Below are 26,063 nucleotides of genomic sequence, written 5' to 3' on the forward strand. Positions count from 1 at the left end.
ATGGCCAGACCTGGTTCAGGGCCCTTTAAAGTGCAGAAAGCAATGCCCAGAAAGGGAGAAATGCTTGGAAACCAGATATTTTCTTCATAATGTATAGTACGGCTTGAAATGAGTCGGGTATTTTCGATGCAATTATGTAAAGGCGAATTGCTTTTGTTTGAAATGTCGCGCATTCAACACTTTCACATCTTTCTAATCGGTACGGGGTATTCCTACAAGGGCTAAATAGCAAAATGACTCATGCTGGTAATTTACTTTTTGCAGCTGATGCCATCTGGTCTAGCTTTGTACGGCAACTACAGCTGCACACCTAGTGCCACAACGTTGTAAGAACGCACAAAAAGCCCGGAACGAGCATTAATATAGAGCGAAATAAACATTTCTTCATTGAGAAGGCGTTTTGCGTCTACTTTATGAAATTGCACATGGCACAGATTTGGTGGAGGCTTGTAAATATCCTTCGCAATCGTTTTAATTGAGTAAATGATTGCGCACTAAGACCGATCGCGATTGAGCAGCAGAAGCAAAAAAGAAATAAAAAAATGAAAGGCGCCATGTAGCGCTGCCAGCTTAGCGCGTACCAGGTAGCGTTACAAACGCGCACGCTCGAAACCGAAACCGGGCAGAGTTAATCCCATCCGCTTGGTGCGCTACAGTAAATTCGGCCGCTGGGCTCTATGGGAGTGTACGCCCTTGTTGAATATATTTCTCTATACCACTACTGTAAACTAGCTTATTTCGACTACTCGCTAGTTATCGATTCTCTCCGGACAATCCGCCTCATCTAGCGGCGTCACTGCAAAAGCTACGCGTAGCACCCAATCATTTGTCTTCTTTTGACGCGAAAGCGTCAAATGCTCCATTGGTCGAAAAAGCCGGCGTTTGTTGTCCGTTGCAGCGAAGCGTCACCAAAACTGGCATTGCCGTTGGGTGCGACGCCACGTCTCGAGCGCGTTTCGGCACAGCAGAGCGGGCGAAAGGAAAGGCCTGCTGCCCAATTGAGGGTAGAAGGCATCGCGGCGAGGTCACGACACTCTCGCTCTCGGCTCGAGCCCCCTCGACGAAGCAGAGCCAATGCCTCCAAGATTACAGGCCTGTGCATCCTCCTTTATGACGTCATGCTACTTGGACCAAAATTACAAACCCGCCATTGCAACCGTGGCTTACAACGGGAGCATCGCCATGAGATTATCTGACAGTCGGGCAAGGTCGCATGACGTCAGGGATCGAAGTGCACAGGCCAAGGGAAATAATGCACCCAGTAGCGATAGAAACCGATAGGAACTTCATTGAAATGGAAAAGATTTGAAGGGGGGATGGTCGGAGCCTCTCAGTCCAGGGCCCCACTGGCCTCTGCCGCCTGCCTGACGTGGCTAATTAAGGACTTTTGTCCTACCAGGTCGGAGCGGACGAGCTGTGCCTCCCATTGCTGCATTGTGTTACTGGTATTTGGCCTATAAGGGTGCTTAGTGCATTCCCAGGTTATATGTATTAGGGTAGGTATGCCACCGCACCAAGGACAGTTGGCCCTAAAACGAGTGGGATACACGGCATTTAGCAATATTAAATGGGGGAATACCCCGGTCTGTATTTTACGCCAATCGGCGGCCTCTTCCCCGCTAAGTTGTGGGTGAGGCTCCGGGTATTTCCTGCGGACACCGCGCTGATGAGCAAGGATGTCTTTGGCATTTAAGCTGCTCTGGGCCTGCCTAAATGTACTTCAACGGCGCGCATGTTAGCTTTGGGAGTGCCCAATACTTTCGACGAACTGAGGCAGACCACCCTGATGCGACAGAGGAAGCGCCTCAGCTTCACAAGAACTGGTAGAGCAATATTGGCTAGACTCAATATCCCAGCATACCCCATTTATCACCCAGAGCAGGCCGTACCTCTTCCTCCTTCGATGAGATTCAAAATTACAGTAGCGCCAATTGCAAAGAATATGCATCCCGAGTACAACAAAGAAAGGCGCAAAGCACGCGCACAACACATTCAATCAGCATACCCTAATAATCATAGGTACAACACGTACTACACGGACGCAGCTGTGTATGCAGAGGCGACCGGGCAGCGCTACCAAAGGAGGTACGCCCTGGAAGTCGCGAACGCGATCAGCCAACAGCAAATTACCGTGTCGGCCACGGCGGGATCCCCCACCTCGGCTGAAATATTAGCAGTGGCGATCGCACTCGCAAACGCGGAGCGTTCGCAACGGGACTCGGTCGTGGTCACGGACTCCCAGGAGACATGTCGCATATCTCTCAAGGGGCACGTGGCACCGGCTAGCCTCGCGATAATTCCCAAAACCTTCAACCACCATCATCGCCTACTCTGGTGCCCGGGCCACGTGGGAGTACAGGGGAACGAAAAGGCTAACGTGTTAGCTCGAGGGTTCACTAACCGAGCGCCGGCGTCCTCTTGTTTGTTTGTTTTGGAGGCCTGGTATAAGATTTGAATTTTCGAATTCCGGCAATTCGACTCGCTCGGCGTTTCGAGCTATCAGCGCGGAAAGCGATGCAGGAAAAGGTTAGCCGTATGGATGTGAAAAGCGCCCGCCTCCGCGATTGTCGCTTAATTGAAGGCCGACGAAAGCTTCAGGTGTAGAGTGCTGGTCGCATCGTCAGGTGCCAAGTCCATCGGCTTGCGCAGCCGCACGAAATAGCTAATATAAACAATTATCTGGTGGTCCTAACTCGCTACTTTTGACGGAAGACGTTAGAAACGGCGAAACCACCGGCGCCACCAGATTTCATTGAAGCGTCGACGAGCAAAACGACACAACAACGTGTAAGGGCAACGTGTCGTAACAGATGAACTTTACGAGCGCGCCATCCTGCAGACTTCTACAGCTGCATTGCAGTTGATAGCGGTGTCAACGTGCCCTTTCATGGCGGGCGTAGAAAAAAAAGGTATTTCTTGACGTGAGAGTAAAATAGAGTCATTTTTTCATGCCCCGCCACGGGTATATACAACTGAATATGAAAGTTATTTTCCGTGACTGAATTAAAGTGTCTCTCGCCATACATTAGGAAAAACGCTTTTCCCCCCAATTTTCGTTGCCTCCTCACATATTTGCGCTTCAGTCGTTGCATCCATAACCCCGCTTGCTGAAGTCGGTCACAATTAGCTCTGAACCGCTTTGGCCCGAAGGTCCACGACCTATCTGGGTCGACCTTGCGTAGGCATTGTGCCTTACAAGAGGCGTTGGCAGAGCGGGTGAAAGGGGAAACCTTCTGCAGCTGTAGCGCGTCAGGTGTTGCCTGAACATCGCCACGGCGCGTCGCCCGACGGGCATTGCGGCGTCGGTGGCGTGCCGCATTGGAACCGCAGGCTGCTGCTCCTTCCTGGCTCGCGCAGCACGTACAGATATGGTAAATTACTCGCAGCGCAATAAAACGAAGTATCGTCCAGCGCCATTCAAGTGGACGTTAATGCTTGCGCTTTCACAAGTCAGACCAAGTGCTTAGGTGTTCTGGCAATTATTTTTTGCATTGAAGTGCGGTACATTATATGTGGCGCATATCCAGTTACCGATGTTCATCTTAGATGTTCATGTTTGATCATCGATGTTCATCTTAGATGTTCAGCTAAGATCGATATACCCCGAGGGCATTCGTGCATCTTTTTCTTCATTTAGCACAGGCACATACCTTAGCCACCAAAGTTGATAAAATGAGGTGCATTAGAGTTGGGCACATACCTAGTTCGGTCCTAAAGCAATGCGCTATACCATGAGGCTGCTGCGGCAGAATGCTTGTGGCGCGGGTGCGATATCGCACCCCGAAAGCTTTTAAATGCAACTTTTTTTTTTAATTGGGGAGGCTGACAAAACTGTTAAAGGCATGGATAGACGCCGAACTATCCTGAGACTGGTAAGGAAGAGTGGTCAACGATGCTGTGCGGAACAGAAGAACTTGTGGATACGCTAATTGTAGTTTTCACTGGACGCCACTGTACACGTCACTGCCTGTTCCGTTATGGTCAGTGCATTTATCCTCAAAATGTTAACCCGTGTCTCCACAACTGGTATTGAAACTACCTATGGATGTCCAATCATGATGTCGACGTTAAATTCAAGGATTTCGCCAAAACTAATACAGCGCATCTACGAGATAAGTTGCGGAAAGAAGTCCGGTTCACTGTAGCAGACACTTGCCATACTTAAAAAAAAAACAATTTAAGTACCAGACTCAGATCTGATTAAGGGTTACGCCGTAGTGGGGGACTCCGGATTGATTTCGTCGGCCTGCGCGCTATAACACGTGCACAACGCACGTTGCGCGGGCGTTTGTTCATTTGGCCCCATCCGAATGTAGCCGCCATTGCTGCGATTTTAACCTGTAACTTCGCGATGGGCGCGCAGCGTCAAAGTCCCTAACTATTCAAGGTGGGTCACAAGTGCCGTCATGAAATGCTAAAAACTTCGTTATTCTCTCACACAAGTTTGGTGCTAAAGACAGGGTGCATATACCAGTATTTGACTGCAACTATTTAAATAGATCGTCAAGGTCTGATAGCGCTATGAACGCGATACAGGAATCGTGCATGAACCAATGGAAACCATATTTTATACTTTCTTGAAGCTTATGAAATAGAGATATCCGGCCCTCGTAATGTGAATAAGCAAATGATACGTCGTTTGGTCATTATTGGCGAATGCTTACATAAAGACGTTCTCACAAAAGCTTGCAAAAATCGTCGAAACAAATTCTAAGAGTTATAGTCTGGCCGCTTCATCTAAAATACAATGTAATGTCCGGGAAAGTTGTATGGAACGTAAAAAGTCCTTTCTAGATGTTATACCACAAAGTAGTAATCTTCGCACTGTTACTTAGGCCAAATGTCCGTAAGCTTAGCATTCCGAATTTGAGAAATAACGCAATTTGATATTTGTTCAACACTCACCGATTATATAGTCATATTCTTGTTCCAAAATCAACGTGTTGTATAGCACCTTGTCTGGTAATTCGAAGAAGACTACGACTGTAACGGCGTTCAAAAGAGTCAACAAAATGTTCTGAACCAATGCCATGGTACTTGCTCATTCCGTGTGGCAGTCTAATTAGATGGCTGTTCATGGAAATCTACTGCTCTTTATATAGATGGTGGTACGTACGGCAAGTGCGACTCATGATACAGTGACTGAGTTGGTTTGCTTTGATATTTTTATGAACACAAGGCACCTGTTGCCTCGCCGCTCAGATAACTTTTTTTCAACACCTGCTTATGCTTGCCTGACTGAAAGGACTGTGAGCGCCATCAACAAATAAAAAAGTGAGAAGGGAGCGGCACACATATTTTTGAAGCTGCTGAAGTTTCTCTGAAGCTAGTAGCGCGCGCAGTAACAGCGGAGCCCATTGTTCAGTTCATACATTATTTCAGTTGTCGGAACATATTTGTTACGCTAACATGAACAGTGTTGTGAAAACAAATTCCTCTGTAGCTACACTGTATCTGCTGATTCGTAACACATATGATACATATATCGTAACATATCTTTCTCATGATAACTAAGGAACACTTTACTGTGGCGCCAACATTTAAACTGAATATGGCGTATCGGCATATAAGCAAGAAGCAATTGTGTTGCGAGACGAATCCGCTCGAATACACAATCATTTCTTATGTAACGTGATACGTTTCTATTTGGACCAAGTTTTCCTTTATATTGCTGTGCTTCAAATACAATTTCTCCCATATGTGCGGACAAATTCATGAAAGCGAAGGTGCACAAGAAGTATAAGGTTAATATTGTTGCAAAACACGCTACCCCGTTTAATATTATTATCCAGACATGTGTGCCCCCCCCCTTATACAATGACTCCGGGCACTTAAGAAACGAATAAATCAAATGAAATGAAATTTTGGGCATCTGGTTGCAATTCGTGCGAAGATGGTTCCTCAACAAAATTTCTATATACATGAAGCGGAGTACTATAGGGCACTCGTCGTTGCCTTAGTAACTCGTCGTTGATTGTTATTATGACATCTACACGCCGACGATAACGAAACGCACATATGAATGTTTTCAAGAAATGTATCACGCCTGTCATTGACTATCGCATTCGATGCCAGTAACCCAATCGGCAACGCAGGCATACATGAATTACGAGCGCTAACAGCGCTGATTAATGACGTCGCACGTGGTGTAATGGGAGTTGCGTAAAACTTAAAAAATTAAGGTGAGTGTTAAGCGAACGTCAGGTTAAACATTATAACGTTCATGCGAAAAGTGTACAAGTAGATGAGGCTATAACAGCCTAGATAGCCGTTTAAAGAAACGAAGACTTTAGATTGCGATGTGGCCTCTTGGTGTATCAAATCCATGGTGTGTTGCTACCGTTGCATTGAGTATCCGCACATATTGATGCCCTCCCTACCCGAGCATATCAAAACCAATATTCTTTTTTTTTCGGTTACGGCGGATTGGCAACATGCTTCATTTAAGACAGAAGCATAAACTTTCGACGCAAACCTCAATTTCTCAGAAACTATCAAGACGTGGTTCTGCCAGGTAACCATTATCCTAATAATAGCATCATTCTGATGAAAATAAAGGAGATTATATCTTCACAAGCGCCTTACAGTGTCGTTGCATGCTGCTAGTTACTAAGAAAGCCAGCTTACTGTACTTATGCAATGTCGCACTTTAGAGTAACACTAGAGGGACTCTAATAGGCATAACAAATTACGCTATATCAGTAAACTGCACTTTTGCAGAAGAAAAGTGGCGACTCTAAATATTAAAGGATGCTCGTTGGCTTAGAAATTGCGGAAGAACAAAAAGCAGGTGGTTAGTTCGCTATTAATAATGTGCAAATATTCTATGGCTACTTCCATCGAAAATCTATGCTTCCATCTGCAACGCGTCACCCGATGTGCTACGTAAGTATACGTAGGCCCCAAGGCTTTATATATGAGAATGCCTTATGTCTACGTATGACTAATTTATCATTGCGTCTATATATATATATGTATATATATATATATATATATATATATATATATATATATATATATATATATATAATGTATATCAGGGGCGTAGCCAGGGGGGGGGGCTTATGGGGTTTCAGCCCCCCCCCCCGAAATTTTTTCGTGCTGTCCATGCAACACCGACCAAAGCAATCCCCGGCGCCCGAAATTATTCTGGATTTTGTCTAGAACGTCTTTGTCACGCTCGAAAAGCCATTTCACCGCAAAAATTGCGAAATCGGGTTGGATTTCGAGGCAACGCCTATGCACCGGGAGTCACATAGCGGAAACAGCCCCATCCGAGCACAAAGTTTCAAGGACGTTTTAATGGCGAACGGGCTCGCCGGGGCATCTCCCAGAGGCCGCGGAATCTACACTCTATCATGAAACCTACGGAGCGCGTGGATGTCAATTCCGAAACTCTATGGGTATAAAGTTCTCATAAACTTTTGATGTTGAAGGTGCCTTGGCATTTCGAAACGTATGCTTTAGATTTTCAATTGCGGAAATTTGTAAGTTTAATATTCCCATAAATATTTGACGCCTAAGCTTCATTAACTTTTTCAAAGTCGTACATCGGGCCATACAACGAGACAAGCCAAATCAACACACTATCAGACAAGTTGACAAAGCCCGCAGCGAAGCCCGATGAGACGAAGCGATGTGGTGGTTCATTCGTGCTGTCATGTCACATAAAAAAAAATAATAAAATTTTTTTCCACCTGCTCCAAAGCATCCAGTGAAGACACTAAAGCCAGGCAAGGTAACTACGTCCTTATTTATTTTTTATACTTTGACTTTTAATCGCGAGTACACATTGAGCCTCTTCAATTTTTTTGTTCTCGCTCCCCTACCCGCGGGCTGCCAGAGCCAGCCAGAGCGCATGCTTTTTTCTCGTGTTGCCCCGACCACCGCGCGGCGCCCTTCGGTGCGCGTTCGGTTTTCTCTGGCCGAGTGCATTTTCGCCTGGCAGAGTTTTGGACGCTTTCTACCTAGCAGACGATAAAAAGAAACAATGGTCGCTCACCGCCATCACTGTGGGGACTCGATGGATTGCACCGCGTTCGCCTGAGCGCGACCTCTCCTGAAAGTCTTGTCTAGCCGGTGTAGTATACCGAGCAGTATGCGTATGGTTCTCTGTGGACCAAACGTCTCAGGATTTTTGTCGATATTCTTTCGGTAGCCAAATTAGGTGCCCAAAGTAGGATTCGATTGTGGAGATGCTTTCCTTTGCGTTTCTGCATTTCGGTGCCCCCTCCCCACAAAAGGAAAAAAGGACATTGTTGTAGCACAGCTTATTGTCGTATGGTGAAAGTTCGATTTTGTTGCTTCTTCTTTTGCGGAAAGTAATGGGCCATGGAACGCTTCATCTGCCGGATACTCTTATTATATTATTGCGATAGCAATTATATGGACGCCCTACGCTCATTCCTGCCGTTGCCATCGCCCTCATGTTCCGCATAAGTCCAAGGGCGATAACATCATAACTGCGCACCGCCTGCTGTATGTGCGATTCACATAGGGAGGGGGAGGGGGGCTGCAATGGGTGAGACGACGATGGTGGCTCTGTCTTGTTTGCGCAAGGGAGAAAAGTGAGGAGCAAGCGCGCCGCTTTCCGTCGCGCGCGATACATCGGGGTGAGTGGATGGAATCGGGGAGGGATCTAGGATTCTATGAATTTGTGATTGCGCAACATGTTTATTTGCCTTGTTTGACCCATTACATACCGTGACTTTTTCTTAGATACGTAGATTTATTGGAGACTTATACGTACGTTTAGATATCTTGTTGCGAGGTTTTTTACATACGTGCAGTGAACTTTGTTTCCAGTGGCACTTTTTTGCCCTTTATCAAGCTATATCTTCGCATTTGTATATACCATTGTATCTTCGCGTTTCTATGTACTAAGGCGAGTGAAATGAAAGTGAGCCCACCAATCCTGCGCAATTATGGTTCTGTTAATTTTAAATATATCTGTAAGGCCTGCACGTAGCACACAGGCATCTCTCATTTACAAAAGTGACACGCAGGTGTGAGGATAAATGTTCTTTAACGCGCACATACACTGGGTTGAACATGGTTTCGAGAGGTAATGGATGCTCCAGAAGTGGAGTAGCGTGGTGCCGTGAGTTTTTTGACAGCTGAAGGTGTTTCCCAAAAAGAAATTAGTGACCGTATGGCTGCCGTGTACATTGCAAGCAAGTAAGTAAGTAAGTAAGTAAGTAAGTAAGTAAGTAAGTAAGTAAGTAAGTAAAGAAAGTAATTAAAGTAAGCAAGCGCTTTATTTCCCATATACAATATACATTTGAATATGGACAGGTCTTGAGGAAGAAAGCTGCGTCAGCAGCTTGACTAAGTCCTATTGAACATTGAACATTGCGTTTCATTGGCCACTGTCAAGCGTCAGAACAAACGGTTCAAAGAAGGACGTGAAAGTCGCAAGGACGATCCCAGACCGCACGAAAGCCAGCGTGCAATCACTCCTACAAAATTGGAAAGGTTAATTAGCTGATGACACAAGAACGGAGGATAAGCATCGATGAACTGGCAGAGCGTGTGAACACCAGTCATGGTTCGGTTCACCGTCACTGTTCACGCCATAATTCATGAACATCTCGGTTATCGGCTCTTGCGTGCGCTATGGATGCGCAAGATTTTGAACCACCGCCAGAGTACGGAGAAGTTCCGCGCTGCCTTTACTCATCTGATCCGGAATCACAATAAGGGTGACGATTTCTTGTCTGCAGCTGTGATCGGAGACGAACCATCATGCCACTGCTACGAGCCTGAAACACGACGGCAAAGCTTATAATGGAAACATTCGAATTCGCCATCCCCAAAGAAAGCAAAGGCCGTCATTTCCGCCGGAAAGATGTTGCTGACTTTTATTTTTCGATTGTCAGGGGCCATTACTGATAGAATTTCCTAAATCTTGAGAGACTATCAATTGTTTGCGATATTGTGAAACGCAGGATCGGCTCTGTGTTGCAATCAAGAACAAATTACGTGAAAAATTGACGAATGGGGTCATCTTGTTCCACGACAATGACCGTCCACACGTCGCTGATGTGGTTAACACAAAACTTGCAAAGTTCAAGCGGGAAACGATGCAACATCCGCCATACAGCTCAGACCTGTCGCCTTGCGACTTCCACATTTTAGGGCAAGCGAAAAAACAGCTCAAGGGAACCAGATTCCTCTCGGACGATGACGTGAAAGTCAGTTGCACACGTTTTGAAGCAACAACCCAAGGAGCTTTATGAGGCGGGAATTACGCGACTCGTTAGTCAATGGGACAAATGTCTAAATGCTCATGGAGGCTACTTTTAAATAAAGTACCCCGTCTGTCATATATTCGCATTGGCTCACTTTCATTTGACTGGCCCTCGTATATTCTGCAGAAATCCTGCTTTTTATACGTGCTCTCTGTTGCGACTATAATTTCGGTGCAATTACTCACGATACATGACCGGTGACAGCTGCTCCTGCGTAATACATTGGAACAAATGACAGCGTCATTGATATTTTTCACTGGCCCTTGCATGTGTACAAGAATGTAAACAAGGATCTTAAATGACAAAGTTTCATTTACATATTTGTCCTCAACTTGTTCATTTCATGGCCTTTACATTTTTCATATCAGCGGCATGCACTGCTTTGCTGGTTTCGAACTGATGTAGTTCTAAAGTTCGTGTGATATTTTCTTTACTTACCAAATAGACAAAAACATGGAAGCATTGACATCAGTTATGTTGGGCACAATTTTTGGCACATACGAGTATACTATTCTATGAAAAAATACATATTTTGCTTGTAGTGACAGTGCGTAGCGTTCAAGAACTCGTTTGCAGCATCTTTGGTAATGACAATACAGTTATTATTCGTGTAATTGATCCCTAGGCAAATTGTTTAAGAGGAAGCTATAGCTCGGGCCCAACTCCGACGCTGCCTATTCAGATACATGTAAAACTCAGAAACGCTTTTCTGAGATAATTCTTGAATCGCTTTTAATGAAATTTGTTGCATTAAAGAGAGTAAGTTAAATTCTGGTGTCTGTTGGAAGCGGGATTTCAATTTAGGGCCGGAACTTGGTTTAAAATATTTTGAAAAATTCGAAACTCCGAAAAAGGTAGAGGCACGAAGTTTACAATTTAATAGCTCTTCATCAAGAACAGATATCGTGATTATGTAAACGGCATCCATTACACCATTCAAAGCGGACAAATTCGATATGTCTATTTGAATTGGTTATGTTATGTTATGGAAAAAGCCTTATTTCCATAATACTTAATTTTTTGAGACTCATGTGTAACATCAATTTTATCCGCTGTAGATGTACTAATATGTGCAATTTAAAGAATTGTGATATCAATTTTCATTGCTAATTTACAGAGTTGTAAACTTCATTCTTTCCTTTTTTCTGAAAATTTTCGATGTTTGTCACTTTTTAATAAAATATTGACGAACTAAATCGAAAATTGGAAACAAAGAATCACTAGAATTTAAGTTTTTCTTTTAAATTCAACAAACGTCATCAAATTTGGTGAAGTGGTTGCCGAGTAAAACGAATTTTCCTTCTACATGTATTTAGATAGGAGCATGCGACCTAATGTTTCCTCTTAGGAGGTGGACCCGCCGTGGTTGCTCAGTGGCTATGGCGTTGGGCTGCTGAGCGCGAGGTCGCGGGATCGAATCCCGGCCACGGCGGCCGCATTTCGATGGGAGCGAAAACACCCGTGTGCTTAGATTTAGGTGCACGTTAAAGAACCCCAGGTGGTCAAAATTTCCGGAGTCCTCCACTAGGCGTGCCTCATAATCAGAAAGTGGTTTTGGCACGTAAAACCCCAAATATTAGTATTATTAGGAGGTGGCCGAGCTGCATTGTCAGCCCCCCCCCCCAAACGAAATTTCTGGCTACGCCACCCACACACACACACACACACACACACATATATATATATATATATATATATATATATATATATATATATATATATATATGTGTGTGTGTGTGTGTGTGTGTGTGTAGATGTCGACTTCAACATATGAACGGGACATGCAGGGAAACCGACAGGCTCGTTTTTGTTAATCATGTACTCATAATCACATCAGGCAAGATACAGTGAAGCCACGGATCGCATTGGGTAAATTATTGTGGTTGAAATTGAAATGTAGGGAACAACTAAAAGGGAAGTGAAAGTGGTCGAAAAGATAATTTCCCATCGGTGGGAGCCTCACCCACGATCTGCGCACATACTACGCATGCCTTGCAATAACAACTGTGCTACGGCCATGTCCACCAATCCGTCGACTGACTTGGGCATTGATGTACGCTAGATCTACTGCTGCGAGTGTTAGCCAGCGATGCGAAGAGCTATGGTGGGTGAATGTGGAACATTCTTCTTTTTGTGTCTAATGACATCTCGTAACACGTGCATTCAGGAGAACAGACACGTCGCTGAAAATCCATCGGATGCTATCTAATGACATCAAGGCTCCCAGATTCGAGACCCTCGCTGTGAATGAATGAAGGAAGAATGGATACCAAAATCGAAGACCTCGGTTTCCCTTATCTCATTCGTTCGCCGTTCCTCTCCCGTGTGACGCCAAAGGGAAGAAACGTGCACATTCGACGTGACTTCTCATCGCGCTAGGAGGAGCGCCTCAAAACAATGTTTGTTTATTTAATGTTTCTCTCATTTGGTTTGTAGAAGTGTTAGAACAAATGAGTAATCTATACATATTATTTTTCATGCTTTGTAGTTTCTTTGCGTTATTGATTAGACATAGGTACGTTAGAAATAATTATATTTCTTTCTACAAGTAGGGTTACTTTTGCATGATGCCTTGTTTGTACGAGAGAATGGTCGTAACTAAGAGGAAGCCATGCGTGTGTTGTCGCAAGTGCGAGAATTACTACGTTGGGGAACAAATGCAGTTTGAGTGAGAAAGTGATGCCAACAGGACAGTTTTTATTTGTAGTACGTGCGTGCTAAGGTCGCTACTGGACCGGATAGAGCAGGAGAATGATAATCTAGCAAAGCGGGATGGGAATCTAGAAAAGGTGCTCAACAGCGAGACAAAGCAGTGGAAGACGGTAGAAGATAAGGTAGACAGCGTAGAACCCCATCATACCTTGGGGAATGTGTTCACGAAGCCGAACGACCGCAGCATTGCGGACGATCAAAGCGAGATCATCTACTAAGTCAAATGTCGGGATGGTGACACAATTTATATTAACGAAACGGGCAAGGAAAGGACAACGAGATTGCACGAACACAAAAGAGACGTCGCCAATGTCACCCATGCAACGCGTTCCAAGACCGAACTTGCCGAACACGGCTGCACGACAGGGCGTAAGTTCGACCTAGACAAGGCGACGACGCTGGTCCCAGAGCAAAAGTGGGGAAGCGGAAAATCCTGCAATTCTGGTTCATTCGTTGTGATGCATTGCCGTGCGACCTTAACCGTGGCCCCCTGCCTGACGGTTACAAAAACGTGTGGGACGAGTAGACTGGACCTCACCTCACTTATGTCAGTGTATACCGAACATGCCACCTGGATTGTTGGCGAAACTCCTTTAACCTTTTGTTTTGACTTTGTTATGTTCAGTCGGAGTAAAGTTTTCTGAATCATGAGTTCACCCGGCTTTCGGAGCATATTTGCATCTTACCGAGGTTCGGCATATCGGTGACTTAGAAAGACCACGGCAAAACCACGAATGAGGCAGTGTAGTGTAGTTTGGGTTGCACTTGTTTTAATGTTATAGAAGCGAAGAGAAAATTTAGACTCAGGAACGTAGATAGAAGTGTATGGGCGGCCGAAGTGCACAAGTATCACTACTTGAAAAGTATGGACACAGAATGAAGGAAGAGCTCAATAAAAATGTCAACCACGTAGAGGGTAATTGAAAGTATATATAGTCAACCAGGAATCATCAAAAATAAAGTGAGAAACAGAACAAGTGAATTGGATAGAAATAATGGAAACAAAGAGCACCATGGAGATTTGAAAGAGTCACATGAAAGAAATTAGGACGGAAAATGTGTACGATAAAACAAAGGGCAGTGTTTTGCTATTTGAGGCATGACCTGGTTGCATAAGAACAAAACCATGCTTCAGCAAGCATTCGCAACAAGGTGACATGTGCATACGACACCAAACATCCGGAGACCATTCAGCAGTTCTTAATGGAGTGCAAAGGGATTCACCCAGTGAGACCCGTGAGTAACGTATACCTTCCGAAAGCGCTTGGATATAAAATGGACGGAAGCATCAGCCAGTCAGCAGTAGAGGTAAGCAACAGAAGTTTATAGTGTTGGTGAAAGAAAAGCAGGGAAGACATTGATAAGTTCAGATTCCCTACAGGGATATGAAACAAAACATCAGAGAGGGAGAGATAATTTACTGGAAAGGCAATGAGGTTGGCCTGAACTAGTAGGGCCTGGCCTCCTACTCTGCACAGGGAAAAAGAAAAGGGTACAAAAAGACGTGATGAAAGATGATGATGAAGACAGGAAGAAGGGACGCATATATGCACTAACACGTTGATTTCCTTAAAGCCTTGCGTTTTGTCCGGTTATCTTAAAATGGACCAAAGCAACACTTGTAGCTATTCTTGCTACTGTACGGTCACATATTGAGGATAAAATAGTACTTGCAGGCAATCTTAGCACTGTACGAGGTAGACAGAGAAGTTTTGTGGCAGGCTAAAAAGAATGAGATGTATACAATATGTTAGAGACGTTTGACTTCATGAGCGCGGGTTATGCGCAAGTGTATTGATGCAGCGAGCATGCACAGCGAACACCACGGCGTTGAAGCACAAGCGAAAATGCGCGAACGCGGTCATGGACACTAGATGAGTCTCGACACTTCAACACCTCGTGTGCCACAAGGAAGTCGCGTATTGCTACAAATAATAAGATGAGGCGCCGCGAACATGCGCAGTGAGCTCAGCGGCGTCCAAGCACAAGCGTAAATGCGCGAACTCGATGATTCGCTTCTCCACCTCCGGGCACCTTCCTCATCCGGTAGCTCGCTCTCGTCGAAGCGACAGACATAATTTCGCCTATTTCACAGGTGGGTCATCTACGCTTACGCATAAACAATGCAAGAATGAAAATATTGTACAGCATACTTGATTAACTGAAGCAGGCTTGGTGCCTCTTTCTCACCGACCCGTTTCAAAGGGGATGCCAAGAGCTCAGCATGATCACCATGGCTGGCTCTAGTAGACTTTGCTACCCAAGTTAGTGCACGGATGGACGGCCGTCGCAAATGGTTGCGTAACGCAAGCGTAATGCGGAGGTTGTCGGTTAGGCTCCCACCGGTGGAAAGTTAGCTTTTCGTCCACTTTCATTTCCCTTTGCTTTGAAATTGAAAATGTATGAAATTATCATGATGGTTTCCTTCGCTTTATTGTCTGGTGTCTTTCTATGTTCGTGATTACCACAAACCGAGCACCTCGGTTTCCCCACTTGTATCGCTCATTCATAGCGAAGGTGTCAAATCTGGAAGTCTTAATTTTATTAGGTAGCAAACGTGAGTTTTTGTGGAAATTTGGGTACCAGCCCTCCTAAATTCGCGTGTTATGGGATGCCATCGCGCAAACAAAAGTTGAGGTTGAGGTTGAAGTTTATTTTCCTTCAAAGATGAGTTATGTCACACATAATCACACAGTGGGCATGTCGGCTGGCCATCTGTCAACATCATGACAAACCCCCTTGCGTTTTTCACGCAGATCCTGCTACTAGGAACGGCAGTACAAGCCGCAGCACCTGACAGATTGTCGCACATAATGGCACCAAAGCCATCCCCCGGATCCTGCGCGATCAAGTTGCACTTCGGAGCGTGCGCGCTGGTGTCGTCGGACCACGACGCTGCCGGGACGCCACCGCCCCCCTTGAACTCGGCCTACATAAGAACACCAGCGAGCCATCAACACTTCAGTGGGCATGTCGGCTGGCCATCTGTCAACATCATGACAAACCCCCTTGCCTTTTTCACGCAGGTTAGTAATACGTATTCATCTATCAAATCTAGCAACCGATTTTTGGTCCAGCTGACGTGCCCCAACTGTATTTGTTGCTTTCTGTTGTCTGTACGAAACATTGCACTGTCCTTACTTATGCTCTGTGGAGACATAGAATCTAATCCTGGTCCGAGCACTGAACAGCTTCTACAACAGCTACTTGACGCTCAAAAAAACATGCAGCAAAGGTTTGACGCAATAGAGGGAAAACTTAAGGACGTCGAGACGTCTCTGGCTGTAGTGAAAGAATTTCGCAAGAAAATGACAGATATGGAAAGAAAAATCCAAAATTTGGAAAGAAAGTTAGTTGACATCGAGGACAGAGGTAGAAGGAATAATCTAATTATATTTGGTATTCCTGAAACCACTCGGGAAACGCCTGAACTTCTCGCAGAAAGCGTGGTTGACAATATATTCCGGAACAAACTGGGCTTGCAAGTACTATCTGTCGAAAGAATTCACAGATTGGGAACGAAGCAATCGAATAGACCACGGCCTACGATACTGAAGTTGTTCGACCATCGCGAAAAAATGATGGTGCTCAAAAATTGCTTTAAGCTAAAAGGAAGCAGTGTATCGATTTCTGAAGATTTTTCAGCCGCAACCAGACAGCTTAGGAAACACCTTTGGGATAACACTGCTGACGCGAGACGTAATGGCAGAAAAGTGAGGTTGGTTCACGACAAAGTTAAAATCGACAACGAATTGTTTGAATGGAACACTGGCGAAATGAAAATCGTCCCTCTTCATAAACACAGAAAAACGAGTGCACAGCCAAAATGACAAGGACGCTGCACGGAAAGAACACTTTGTTGTGTGAATATAAATGCCCGCAGCATTATCAATAAAACGGTGGACCTCGAAACTATCGTGATCACTCATAACCCGGATATATTAGTTATCACTGAAACTTGGCTGCACTGCGACATTAACGACTCGGAAATTACACCAGTCGGGTATAGAATTTACAGGAAAGATAGGGGCTCTCGCGGCGGTGGTGTAGCAGTTATGTTTCGCGAATCTGTGACTGCCACGAGGTTACCCGATATCGCGGACGTAGAATGTGTTACAGCAAAATTTGTTTCAGGGGATTCCCACCTTCTGGTTGGGGCATTTTATCGCCCACCAAGTTCACCCAGTGTTTGAGAAACTTAACAAATTCCTGTGTGTACATAGAAACAGTAAGAGCAATTTATTATTAGTCGGAGACTTCAACGTTCCAGATGTCAGCTGGGCAGACGAGTTCCCTGATGCACTTTCTGCTTCCGCTGAGCCTCTCGTTGACATTGTCCTCCTCCATGCTTTAACCCAACTTGTAAAGCTACCAACACGCGTCAATGAAACTGCCGCTTCTGTTTTAGATTTATTCCTCGTTAACGATACACTGCTCAAGCGAAACCCGACAGTGCATCTTTTTGAGGGAATATCGGATCATAAAATGACTTGTCTCACAGTCCCAGTTAACGTCGTGCCTGAAAAACAGAGAAAAGATAGACTAATTCCCTTGTTTAACCAAGCAAGCGACGTCGACATACTAGATACATTGGATTCTTCATTTTCTATTTTTGTGTCCCGGTACGAATCAAGCAACATATCTGTCGACACCCTGTGGTGCTTTTTCAAAGAAACTGTCTGGCAATGCATGAACAATTTTGTACCTTGGAAGCAGAGACAGCGACGTACTACGAATCCTTGGATAACAAGATATTGTTCGACTGGGAAGAAAAGTAAACAAAGCAAGTAGGCAGCACCGGCGACGCCCCTCTACTGATAGTGCCCATAATCTATCTGAACTGCGAACTCGACTAAAGCACGACATCAAGAGGGCAAGGGACTATTATCAAAATGTGTCCTTAAAAAGTTTTCTTTCTACATCCCCGGAAAAATTCTGGCGACACCTATCTCCGAAAGAAAAGAAACCTATCGCGAGTCTCCTCATTAACGGTACGGCTAGAACTGATAAGAAGGAAATGGCTGATGCACTTAACAACTACTTCTGCTCGGTGTTCACTGATGTCGATGGTATCGTTCCACATTTTTTTACGTTTGAAGCAGTACCACCAATTGATGACATCACTATCAGTGAGGAGGGAATACTATCAATTTTACTTAAACTAGACGTCAAAAAATAATCCGGAATAGACGGAATCCCTAACGCTTTCCTACACAGATATGCTGAGTGGTGCGCAAAATTCTCATGTTTCATATTTAGGAAATCGCTGTCACACGCCGAAATTCCCAGTGATTGGAAACGCGCCAGAATAACTCCGATACCCAAAAAAGGTGATCCATCCATTGTTAACTCTTATAGGCCGATTTCTCTTCTCTGCACTTGTGCTAAAGTATTTGAACACATTATGTTTAAACATATTTCCAGCTTCATTGAAGATAACAAAATAATCGATAGTCGCCAGCATGGTTTCCGACGAGGAGTTTCTACAAAAACGCAACTACTAGAGAGCATTCACTACTTTGCCGCAGCGTTGGACAAATCTGGTCAGGTTGACATCATATTCCTTGACTTCGAGAAAGCTTTTGATCGTGTATCGCATCCTAAACTTCTTCTGAAACTAAGACCTCTACTCAAAAACGATTCCCTCCTTGCATGGATCGCCGCATACTTGTCTTTCAGGCAGCAATCAGTGTCCATCGACGATGTCAGTTCAGATTCTGCCTACGTTCATTCAGGTATCCCCCAAGGTTCTGTTCTTGGGCCGTTATTCTTTTTAATCTTCATAAACGACATTGCTCAAGATATACCGGTAAAAATTCGCCTATTTGCGGACGATTGCATCCTATATAACGAAATCCACAGTTCCGACGACCAGGTTTCTCTTAACAAATCTTTAGCCCAGATTACAAATTGGTGTACTTCGTGGCAGATGCAAATAAATCACAGCAAAACGGTAGTGATGAGACTTACGCGTAAGATAAATCCACTCACTTTCACTTATAGCATCAGCGGTAACAATCTGTCTGTAGTTTCAAGTTACAAATATTTAGGGGTAACTATTACATCTGATCTTCGATGGAATGATCACATCACATACATACACAAGAAAGCCATGAGACAACTAGGCTACTTACGGCGAACACTTCCCAAAGCTTCAAGAGATGTAAAACTTTTGGCCTACAAAACGTATATAAGGCCAACACTCGAATACGCTGCTGCAGTGTGGGATCCGCACACAAATACAAATATAAGGAAACTAGAAAGCATTCAGCGAAAGGCGGCTAGATTCATTTTTAATTCGTACAGCAGCAAAACATCGCCAACTGCTCCATTTCTGCAAATCTAGAATCCCTACAAACAAGACGGTACCGCGAAAGGCTAAAAACATTCTACATGATATACAATGACAACCTTGGAATCGACAAAAACACGTACTTGAAACCCATTACGCAGCGTTCCACTCGGTCTTTCCATTCAAAAAAAGTTAGCGAAATTTACTGTAGAACCAACACCTACATGAATTCTTTCTTTCCCCGTACCATCCGTGATTGGAATCGTTTGCCCATAGAAATAATCGAGAGCTCTTCTGTTGCCGCTTTCACGGCCGCACTTCAAAATGTTAAATTATAATGTCTTATCACCAATGATCTAGCAACGTTTTATGAAAGCGTCGCACTTATATCCTGCTTTTCTTTATTTTGATGTTTTTACAGTTATATTTTCTTTATATTGTACATCGCATTGACATGTATAACGCATCGAACCAATTACTTTTTTTTCGCTTATTTCCTTCACATTGTCAATTGTTGAGCGACGCACCTGTCTAATGTCTTGATGTGTGTTCATATATCTACTATTGCGATAAGATGTGTGTTCATATTTATATAACATTTTACCATTTGACATTATATAATTCAGTGCCGTACTTGACAAACCAGTCACTTTTCTCCAGTTCCATTGTTTGTATGTGCTCTTTTTGTTGTTCAGGTACATTTGTACCGAAGTGTCACCCACTCCTGCTTAAGGCCTGGAATTCAGGCTAGCAGTACTTAATAAATAAATAAATAAAAATCCGGCCACCTTAGCTCTGGGTGGCGCTGGGTGACACTCCCAGGGCAACATCTAAAACACTTAAATATCCAAGTTAGTAGACGGCTGGATGGTTGTCGCCGTAGCACAATTGGCAGTGTAGCGCACGCGTAATAGGGGGGGGGGGGGGGGGTGTACGTTCCGCTTCCATCGGCATCAAGTAATCTTTTCGCCCACTTCCATTTCCCAATCTTTTATTATTTCCGCCATTTCAATTTAAACCATAGCTAATTTCCCTGCTGCTCTCCTTTGCTTCGTTGTCTCCCGACTTTTTAGGGCCTTTAGTAACATGAACTGAGCCCCTCGGTTTGTCTTATGTCGTTCATTCATTGGTAGACTCTCGAATCTGGCAGCCTGGGCATAATGAGCTAGCATACGAGGGTTTTTCAGCCACATCCTGTCCTAAGTTGTCGTATGGTTTTACGTTCACTGTGTTGTGACGTCATCAGTTATGCGATAAATCATTAGGGCGGCATAGTTGCATTCTAGCAAACTACTTCTCGCTGCGCGTGCACTGTCTGTCGCTAAATCAACAACACGCACGTCATGTTGGGTTGAGGCTGCCCAGCATGTGCCTCTGAAGTCAAGGATCCTGCAACCGGTGCTTGGCGTCAAGCTGCAACACGTGGTGACGTGGATGGGATTTGCGCCGGGTTTCTAGGACGTCGCACAACAAAGCACGAAGCAAAAGAGATAAGCGTCGGTGCAGTCCAGCTTCGCGAAAGGAAAGGGGTCGGCGAAAGAAGCGGGAAGAATGTGTCATAGTCGAGGGGAACAGCATTCATCTCTGAGCTGCCGATTTCTGAGTAGAACCTGTTATTTGTGAGCGAACGAGGGCCAGATTATCAATACGTACAAAACTCAGTTTGCCCACAATCAAAAGAGCGAAGAGTTGGACAACGCGAACCACAAGGAAGGCACGCCCACCATTTTAATTGAGCTTATGATAAATAATAAAGTGATTCCCGTGAACTTGACACGGGCGCAGCCATGTCAGTAAAGTCAGGACTGGGCTAAACCCTTTTCGAATGCCTCTTGCAGACAAGGAAATACCAAGTTAGTCACGCACAATGGCACGGCAGTCCCTACCGTAGGCGTCGTGCATGCAAAGGTGAAATACCAAGACCAATTCCTCGAAATGTCTCTGCGCGGCCGAAAGGAGCGGAGGGTGCAGGAATGCCTCCGTTGTTTTGCCGAGATTGGCTTTGTCCAATCGTAATAAATTGACGTGACTCTTGTCCATAAAAACGTTGGACAAGGAGACATCGCTTGCTGAGAAATTTGCCGACGTGTTTGAAGCAGGTTTTGGTACGATTAGAGGGTCAGATTGCATCATTGAATTGCAGGATAACATGCGCGCTGTACTCATAAAAACGCAACCAGTGCCACCCACTTTGCCTGAACGAGTTCAACGAGAACTAGTCAAGGTAGAAACAGCTAGTGCCACCTACAGGATGAGGAAAAGTACATGTTCACGGCCGCTTGTGATTGTCCCAAAAACGAACAGGCAGGATTTTGGATTACCTGATGACAATCGCGACATGGTGATTCCCGCAATCAAGGTGAATCGATATACTTCGCCGCTACCTGAAGATAGGCTCCCCAACCCGCAGGGTGTAACCATATTTTGTACTTTGTATTTTGGAACCTCTCGAAAGCGTACTTGCAGCTTGCACTAGATAAACAAGCGCCCGAACTGTTTACCAATAATACCCTGTTAGGAGTGTTTATGTTCAACCGCTTGCCTAATGACGTAGCGTGCCCACCGGCTAGTTTCCCAGTGGTCATGGAACACATAACGCGCAATACGCCGGGAGCCGCCAGCTGCTTAAATTATGTAGTCACCGCATGCGAGAATTAAAAACAGTGTCACGAAAGATTGTCGAAAGTATTTCGACGGCTAGGTGAACACCGGAGAAAAGTGAAAGCTAAGAAATGCAACTTCTTTCCTGCAGTACACCACGTACATAGGGCACGAGATCGATGCGATGGCTTGCGCCCTATGCCGGAAAAAGTGGAGGCCATCAAGAAAGCACTAAGGCCCACTAGCGCGATGCCGCTGAAGGCCTTTTTGGATTTGATTCATTACTATGTGAAATTTTTGCCAAATTCAGTCTCGGTCTAGGAACCATTGCACGACTTGCTAAGAGAAGAAACTACATGTCACTGGTCACATGAATGTGTTCAAGCATTCGGCAGATTCAAACGAATGTTGGCTGATTAGAGTGTGCTGCAATTGTATGATCTAAAACAATTTTATCACATGTCATGTCCCGGTTATGGGTTAGGTGCATTCCTATCGGACGTGGTGAGCAACGAAGAAAAGCCAATTGCTTCTTCTTGACGGTTATTGTGTGAGCTCTAACGCTAGTGCGGCATATTAAAAAGAAGCGCTCAGTAGCCTGCTTGGTATAAAAAAAATAACAAGGACCTCTACGGACGAGATAGATATAATAACCGATCACTACACCATGAAAATTGGCCAGTTTCAACTGCACTCCCCTTGAAATGGGGCAGCGCAGTTGAAACTGCAAAAGTTCATCGCTGGTTGATATTTTTGGCCGACTATATCAACGAAATGAAAGACCTGCCAAGATCGGCTAAATCCAACAAGCAGATCTGTCGTCTCTCTTACCGCTACCCTACCCAGGCAACTGAGCGGAAATATTCCACTGTTGTTTATTTATTACCAGTGGCGTACGAAATATTTTAGGGCGGGGGCGGGGGGCAAGCCACGTATCTTTCCTTTCTCTCTCTCTCTCTCTCTCTCAGACGCACACGCACACACACGCACACACACGCACGCACACACATATATATATATATATATATATATATATATATATATTCATCTTAACGCAAAAATCACTCTTTTGCCATGGTCATATTTCTCATTTTACAAAGCAACGTGCCATCTTTACTCTACACTATTTTCTTCGTTGTATATGGTGTTGCCTTACGAGCCTGTTACAACCACCTCGCCATCCACTGTTTTTTTACATGTTCTCTTCATTCGTCGCCAGTGGGAGCTCCCTACAGCCACACTGTGTCTTGGCAGTGGATAGGCCTACAGGGGAGGAGGGGAGGGGGCTATGCGATTGTACGTATTTAAACAGAACGCCTAAGCGTTTCATGTATGCTATGACGAAGGCCCAACCTTGGCCGAAACGTAGGAAATAAAGCATCCTTTTCTTTCGTAAGTGCGTCCTAAAGCTACAGGTGCCTATATATATTGAGAAGCATACTTGTTCATCTTTGTTGCAGTGGCCGTGTGTCACAGTCTAACGGATATTATCACTCAGCGCAGGACGCGCCTGTACGTATCGGGAGCTTCTCGAATGTTATCGATGGGTCTGTCCGCTGTCTGTTGTCACCGTACTTTGTGTAGTCTGATTGCATGTATGCGCGACGCGAATTGTGTAGTACTTTCGGGAAGACACGTGGGCGCCAGCGATTTGTCTGGAACCTCCAATGACTGATGTATAAAAGCCGAAGCGCTTGAACCGCTCATCAGGTTTCTGGCGATCGCCGACTGTGTTCGCCGCTATTGTTATTGTTTGAAGGTAGCCTGTTTTTGAGGGCACAGTTTCGTCCAATAAAACGCTAGTTTCGTCATACAGTTCTGCTGCTTTCTTTACCGTCACTATTACGTGAAAATACTTATAGTAACGTTACTATATATATGACGAAAATATTATGTTTAATCTCATAGAAGCAGACAGGTCCGGTCCGACCCACTGACTGAGTTCGTCTTCGTCGCCGTCCGCCTCCACTTCTGAACAAGCGGCAAACCCACTACACAGGCAACTGTTATGCTCGCGGCATTAGCCCCCTTCCAGAAAGCAACGTCTCTATGCTTCAAATGCGAACCGTGAAAAAAAAGCACATACACGGCAACAGTGACAAAGTTTGTGAAGAAGAAAGTGTCACACAAGCGGGTGGTGCGTTTCAACATGAGTGGTACAGTTTCATCCTGGAAACATGGAAAACATCCGTAGGCTGAACGCGACGGGATCGCCGTTTGGTGTCTTCACGGAGAGCTTAGTATTTCACCTGCCTGGGGCGACGGAGGAGTCTGTAAGGGTCGAAGTAGCGGCGCAGTAACTTTTCCGTCCGGCCGCAATGGCGAATCGTGGTCCATACCGATACTTGATCACCAGGTTGGTAAACAACCTTGCAATGGCGAGCTTTATGCCTCTGGGAGTCTATGGATTGCTGATTCTGGATTCACTCACGTACAAGCTTGCGAGCCACGTCGGCGAGCCAGGCAAATTCCTCCGCGTCAACGGTAATGTCGTATTGCTCGGGGAGGAGCATGGCGTCCAGCATCTTGGTTGCCTCGCGGCCGTGGAGCAAACAGAAAGGAGTGAACCCAGTAGTTTCTTGAAAAGCAGTGTTGCATGTGATTGTAACGTAAGACAAAACGTGGTACCAGGTATTGTGTTCGCTGTCGATGTACAGAGAAAGCATGTCCGCGATTCTTTTATTTAACCTCTTCGTAAGACCATAGGTCTGAGGATGGTATGCAGTGGCTCGGCGATGAACTGTACCACTAAGCATCATGACGTCTTGTATCAGCTGGGTTGCGATACCTGTACCATGATCTGTAATTACTAGTGCTGGTGCACCATGCCGGAGGACTATGTTGTGAATGAAAAAGTGCGCAACGTGACTGGAAGTGGCTCGCTGGAATGTTACAGTTTCGCAGTATCGCGTCAGGTAATCAGTCACATCCACGATCCAGCAGTTGCCAGCAAAGGACTTAGGGAAGGGCCCGAGAAAGTCCATGCCGATTTCTTAAAATGGTTGTGTTGGTGGTATAAAAGGCTCCAGAAAACCGGCTGCGTGCTGAGGTGGAGTCCTTCGGCGCTGACAGTCGTTGCAAGTTGTCACATTATGCTTGACTTCCTTAGCAAGCTTAGGCCAGTAGTAGCATTGTCGAATTCAGCCCAAAGTGCGCGGGTCCCAAATGGCCTGAAGAGGGCTCACCGTCGCCTGCGCACGAGATATTGGCAGGCAGCGCGGATGGAACGACAAGGATATATCCAGTCGCTGATGGGTAGACATATTTTTATACAAGACATTGTTGCGGAGACAGAACGAAGATGGTGAATGCGTGAATGTCCGTGGAGGATGCGAACTTCGGCCTTCAAAGCCGATATGTTGCCCGAGTTCTAAATCGTGCCGCTGTTGCCGAGCCAAGTCAGATATGACGAATGTACAAACGAAACAACCGTCATCATCAGCATCACTTGACAGCGTTACAAGTGGAGCGCGCGCAAGACAGTCAGCGTCAGTGTCTCCGCCCAGACTTGTAGACGATTGTTACACCAAATTCTTGAAAACGAAGGCTCCACCTGGCAAGACGTCTTGAAGGGTCTTTGAGATTGGCTAGCTAACAATGGGCATGATGGTCGGTAACCACTCTGAACGGACGACCGTATAACTGTGGCGGAAACTTAGCTATCGCCCAGACGACAGCTAAACATACCTTCTCACTGGTAGAGTAGTTCGTTTCCGCTGACATTAATGTGCGGCTAGCGGAAGGAATAGTACGTTCAACGTCATTGTTCCGCTGCACGAGGACTGCACTGAGGCCGTTGTTGCTAGCATCACTGTACAGTTCAGCGTTATCTTCTTCTTTATCTTCATCAAAGTGCCCAAGTATGGGCGGTGTTTGGAGGAGCCGCTGAAGCTCGGAGAAGGCAACTCTCTGCTCCGCACCCTAAACAAACGGGATAACCTCCATCGTTAAGTCCGGGAGAGGTTTTGTGATCTTGGAAAAATTCTTCACAAAGAGTTTGTAGTGTGAACAGAGGCCCAAGAAGCGACGCACGTCACGTTTGTTGGCTGGTGGTGGAAATGCGGCAACAGCGATGCTCCTTTGTGGGTCTGGCCGAACACCTTCATTACTAACAACGTGGTCGAGGAACGTCCGTTCCTGATAACCAAAATGGCATTTCTGAGGTTTTAATGACAGGCCTGACATCGAATTGCAAGAAACACGGACCG

General features: G+C 45.2%; 1 protein-coding gene across 1 annotated transcript in view; it reads right to left on the bottom strand.

Annotated features, from left to right (window-relative positions):
- The window catches only part of LOC142570571 (glucose dehydrogenase [FAD, quinone]-like), a 143,765-nt gene extending 119,385 nt beyond the window's left edge, over positions 1 to 24,380 (bottom strand). The window contains exons 1-2 of the mRNA XM_075678943.1: positions 24,287 to 24,380; positions 4,906 to 4,983 (exon numbers count right to left, since the gene is read on the bottom strand). Of these exons, the coding sequence (XP_075535058.1) occupies positions 4,906 to 4,983; positions 24,287 to 24,380 (172 nt within the window). The remainder of the gene's footprint in view (positions 1 to 4,905; positions 4,984 to 24,286) is intronic.
- Positions 24,381 to 26,063: the final 1,683 nt, after the last annotated feature.

The sequence above is a fragment of the Dermacentor variabilis genome, chromosome 2 (assembly GCF_050947875.1).
Source record: "Dermacentor variabilis isolate Ectoservices chromosome 2, ASM5094787v1, whole genome shotgun sequence".
Taxonomy (NCBI): domain Eukaryota; kingdom Metazoa; phylum Arthropoda; class Arachnida; order Ixodida; family Ixodidae; genus Dermacentor; species Dermacentor variabilis.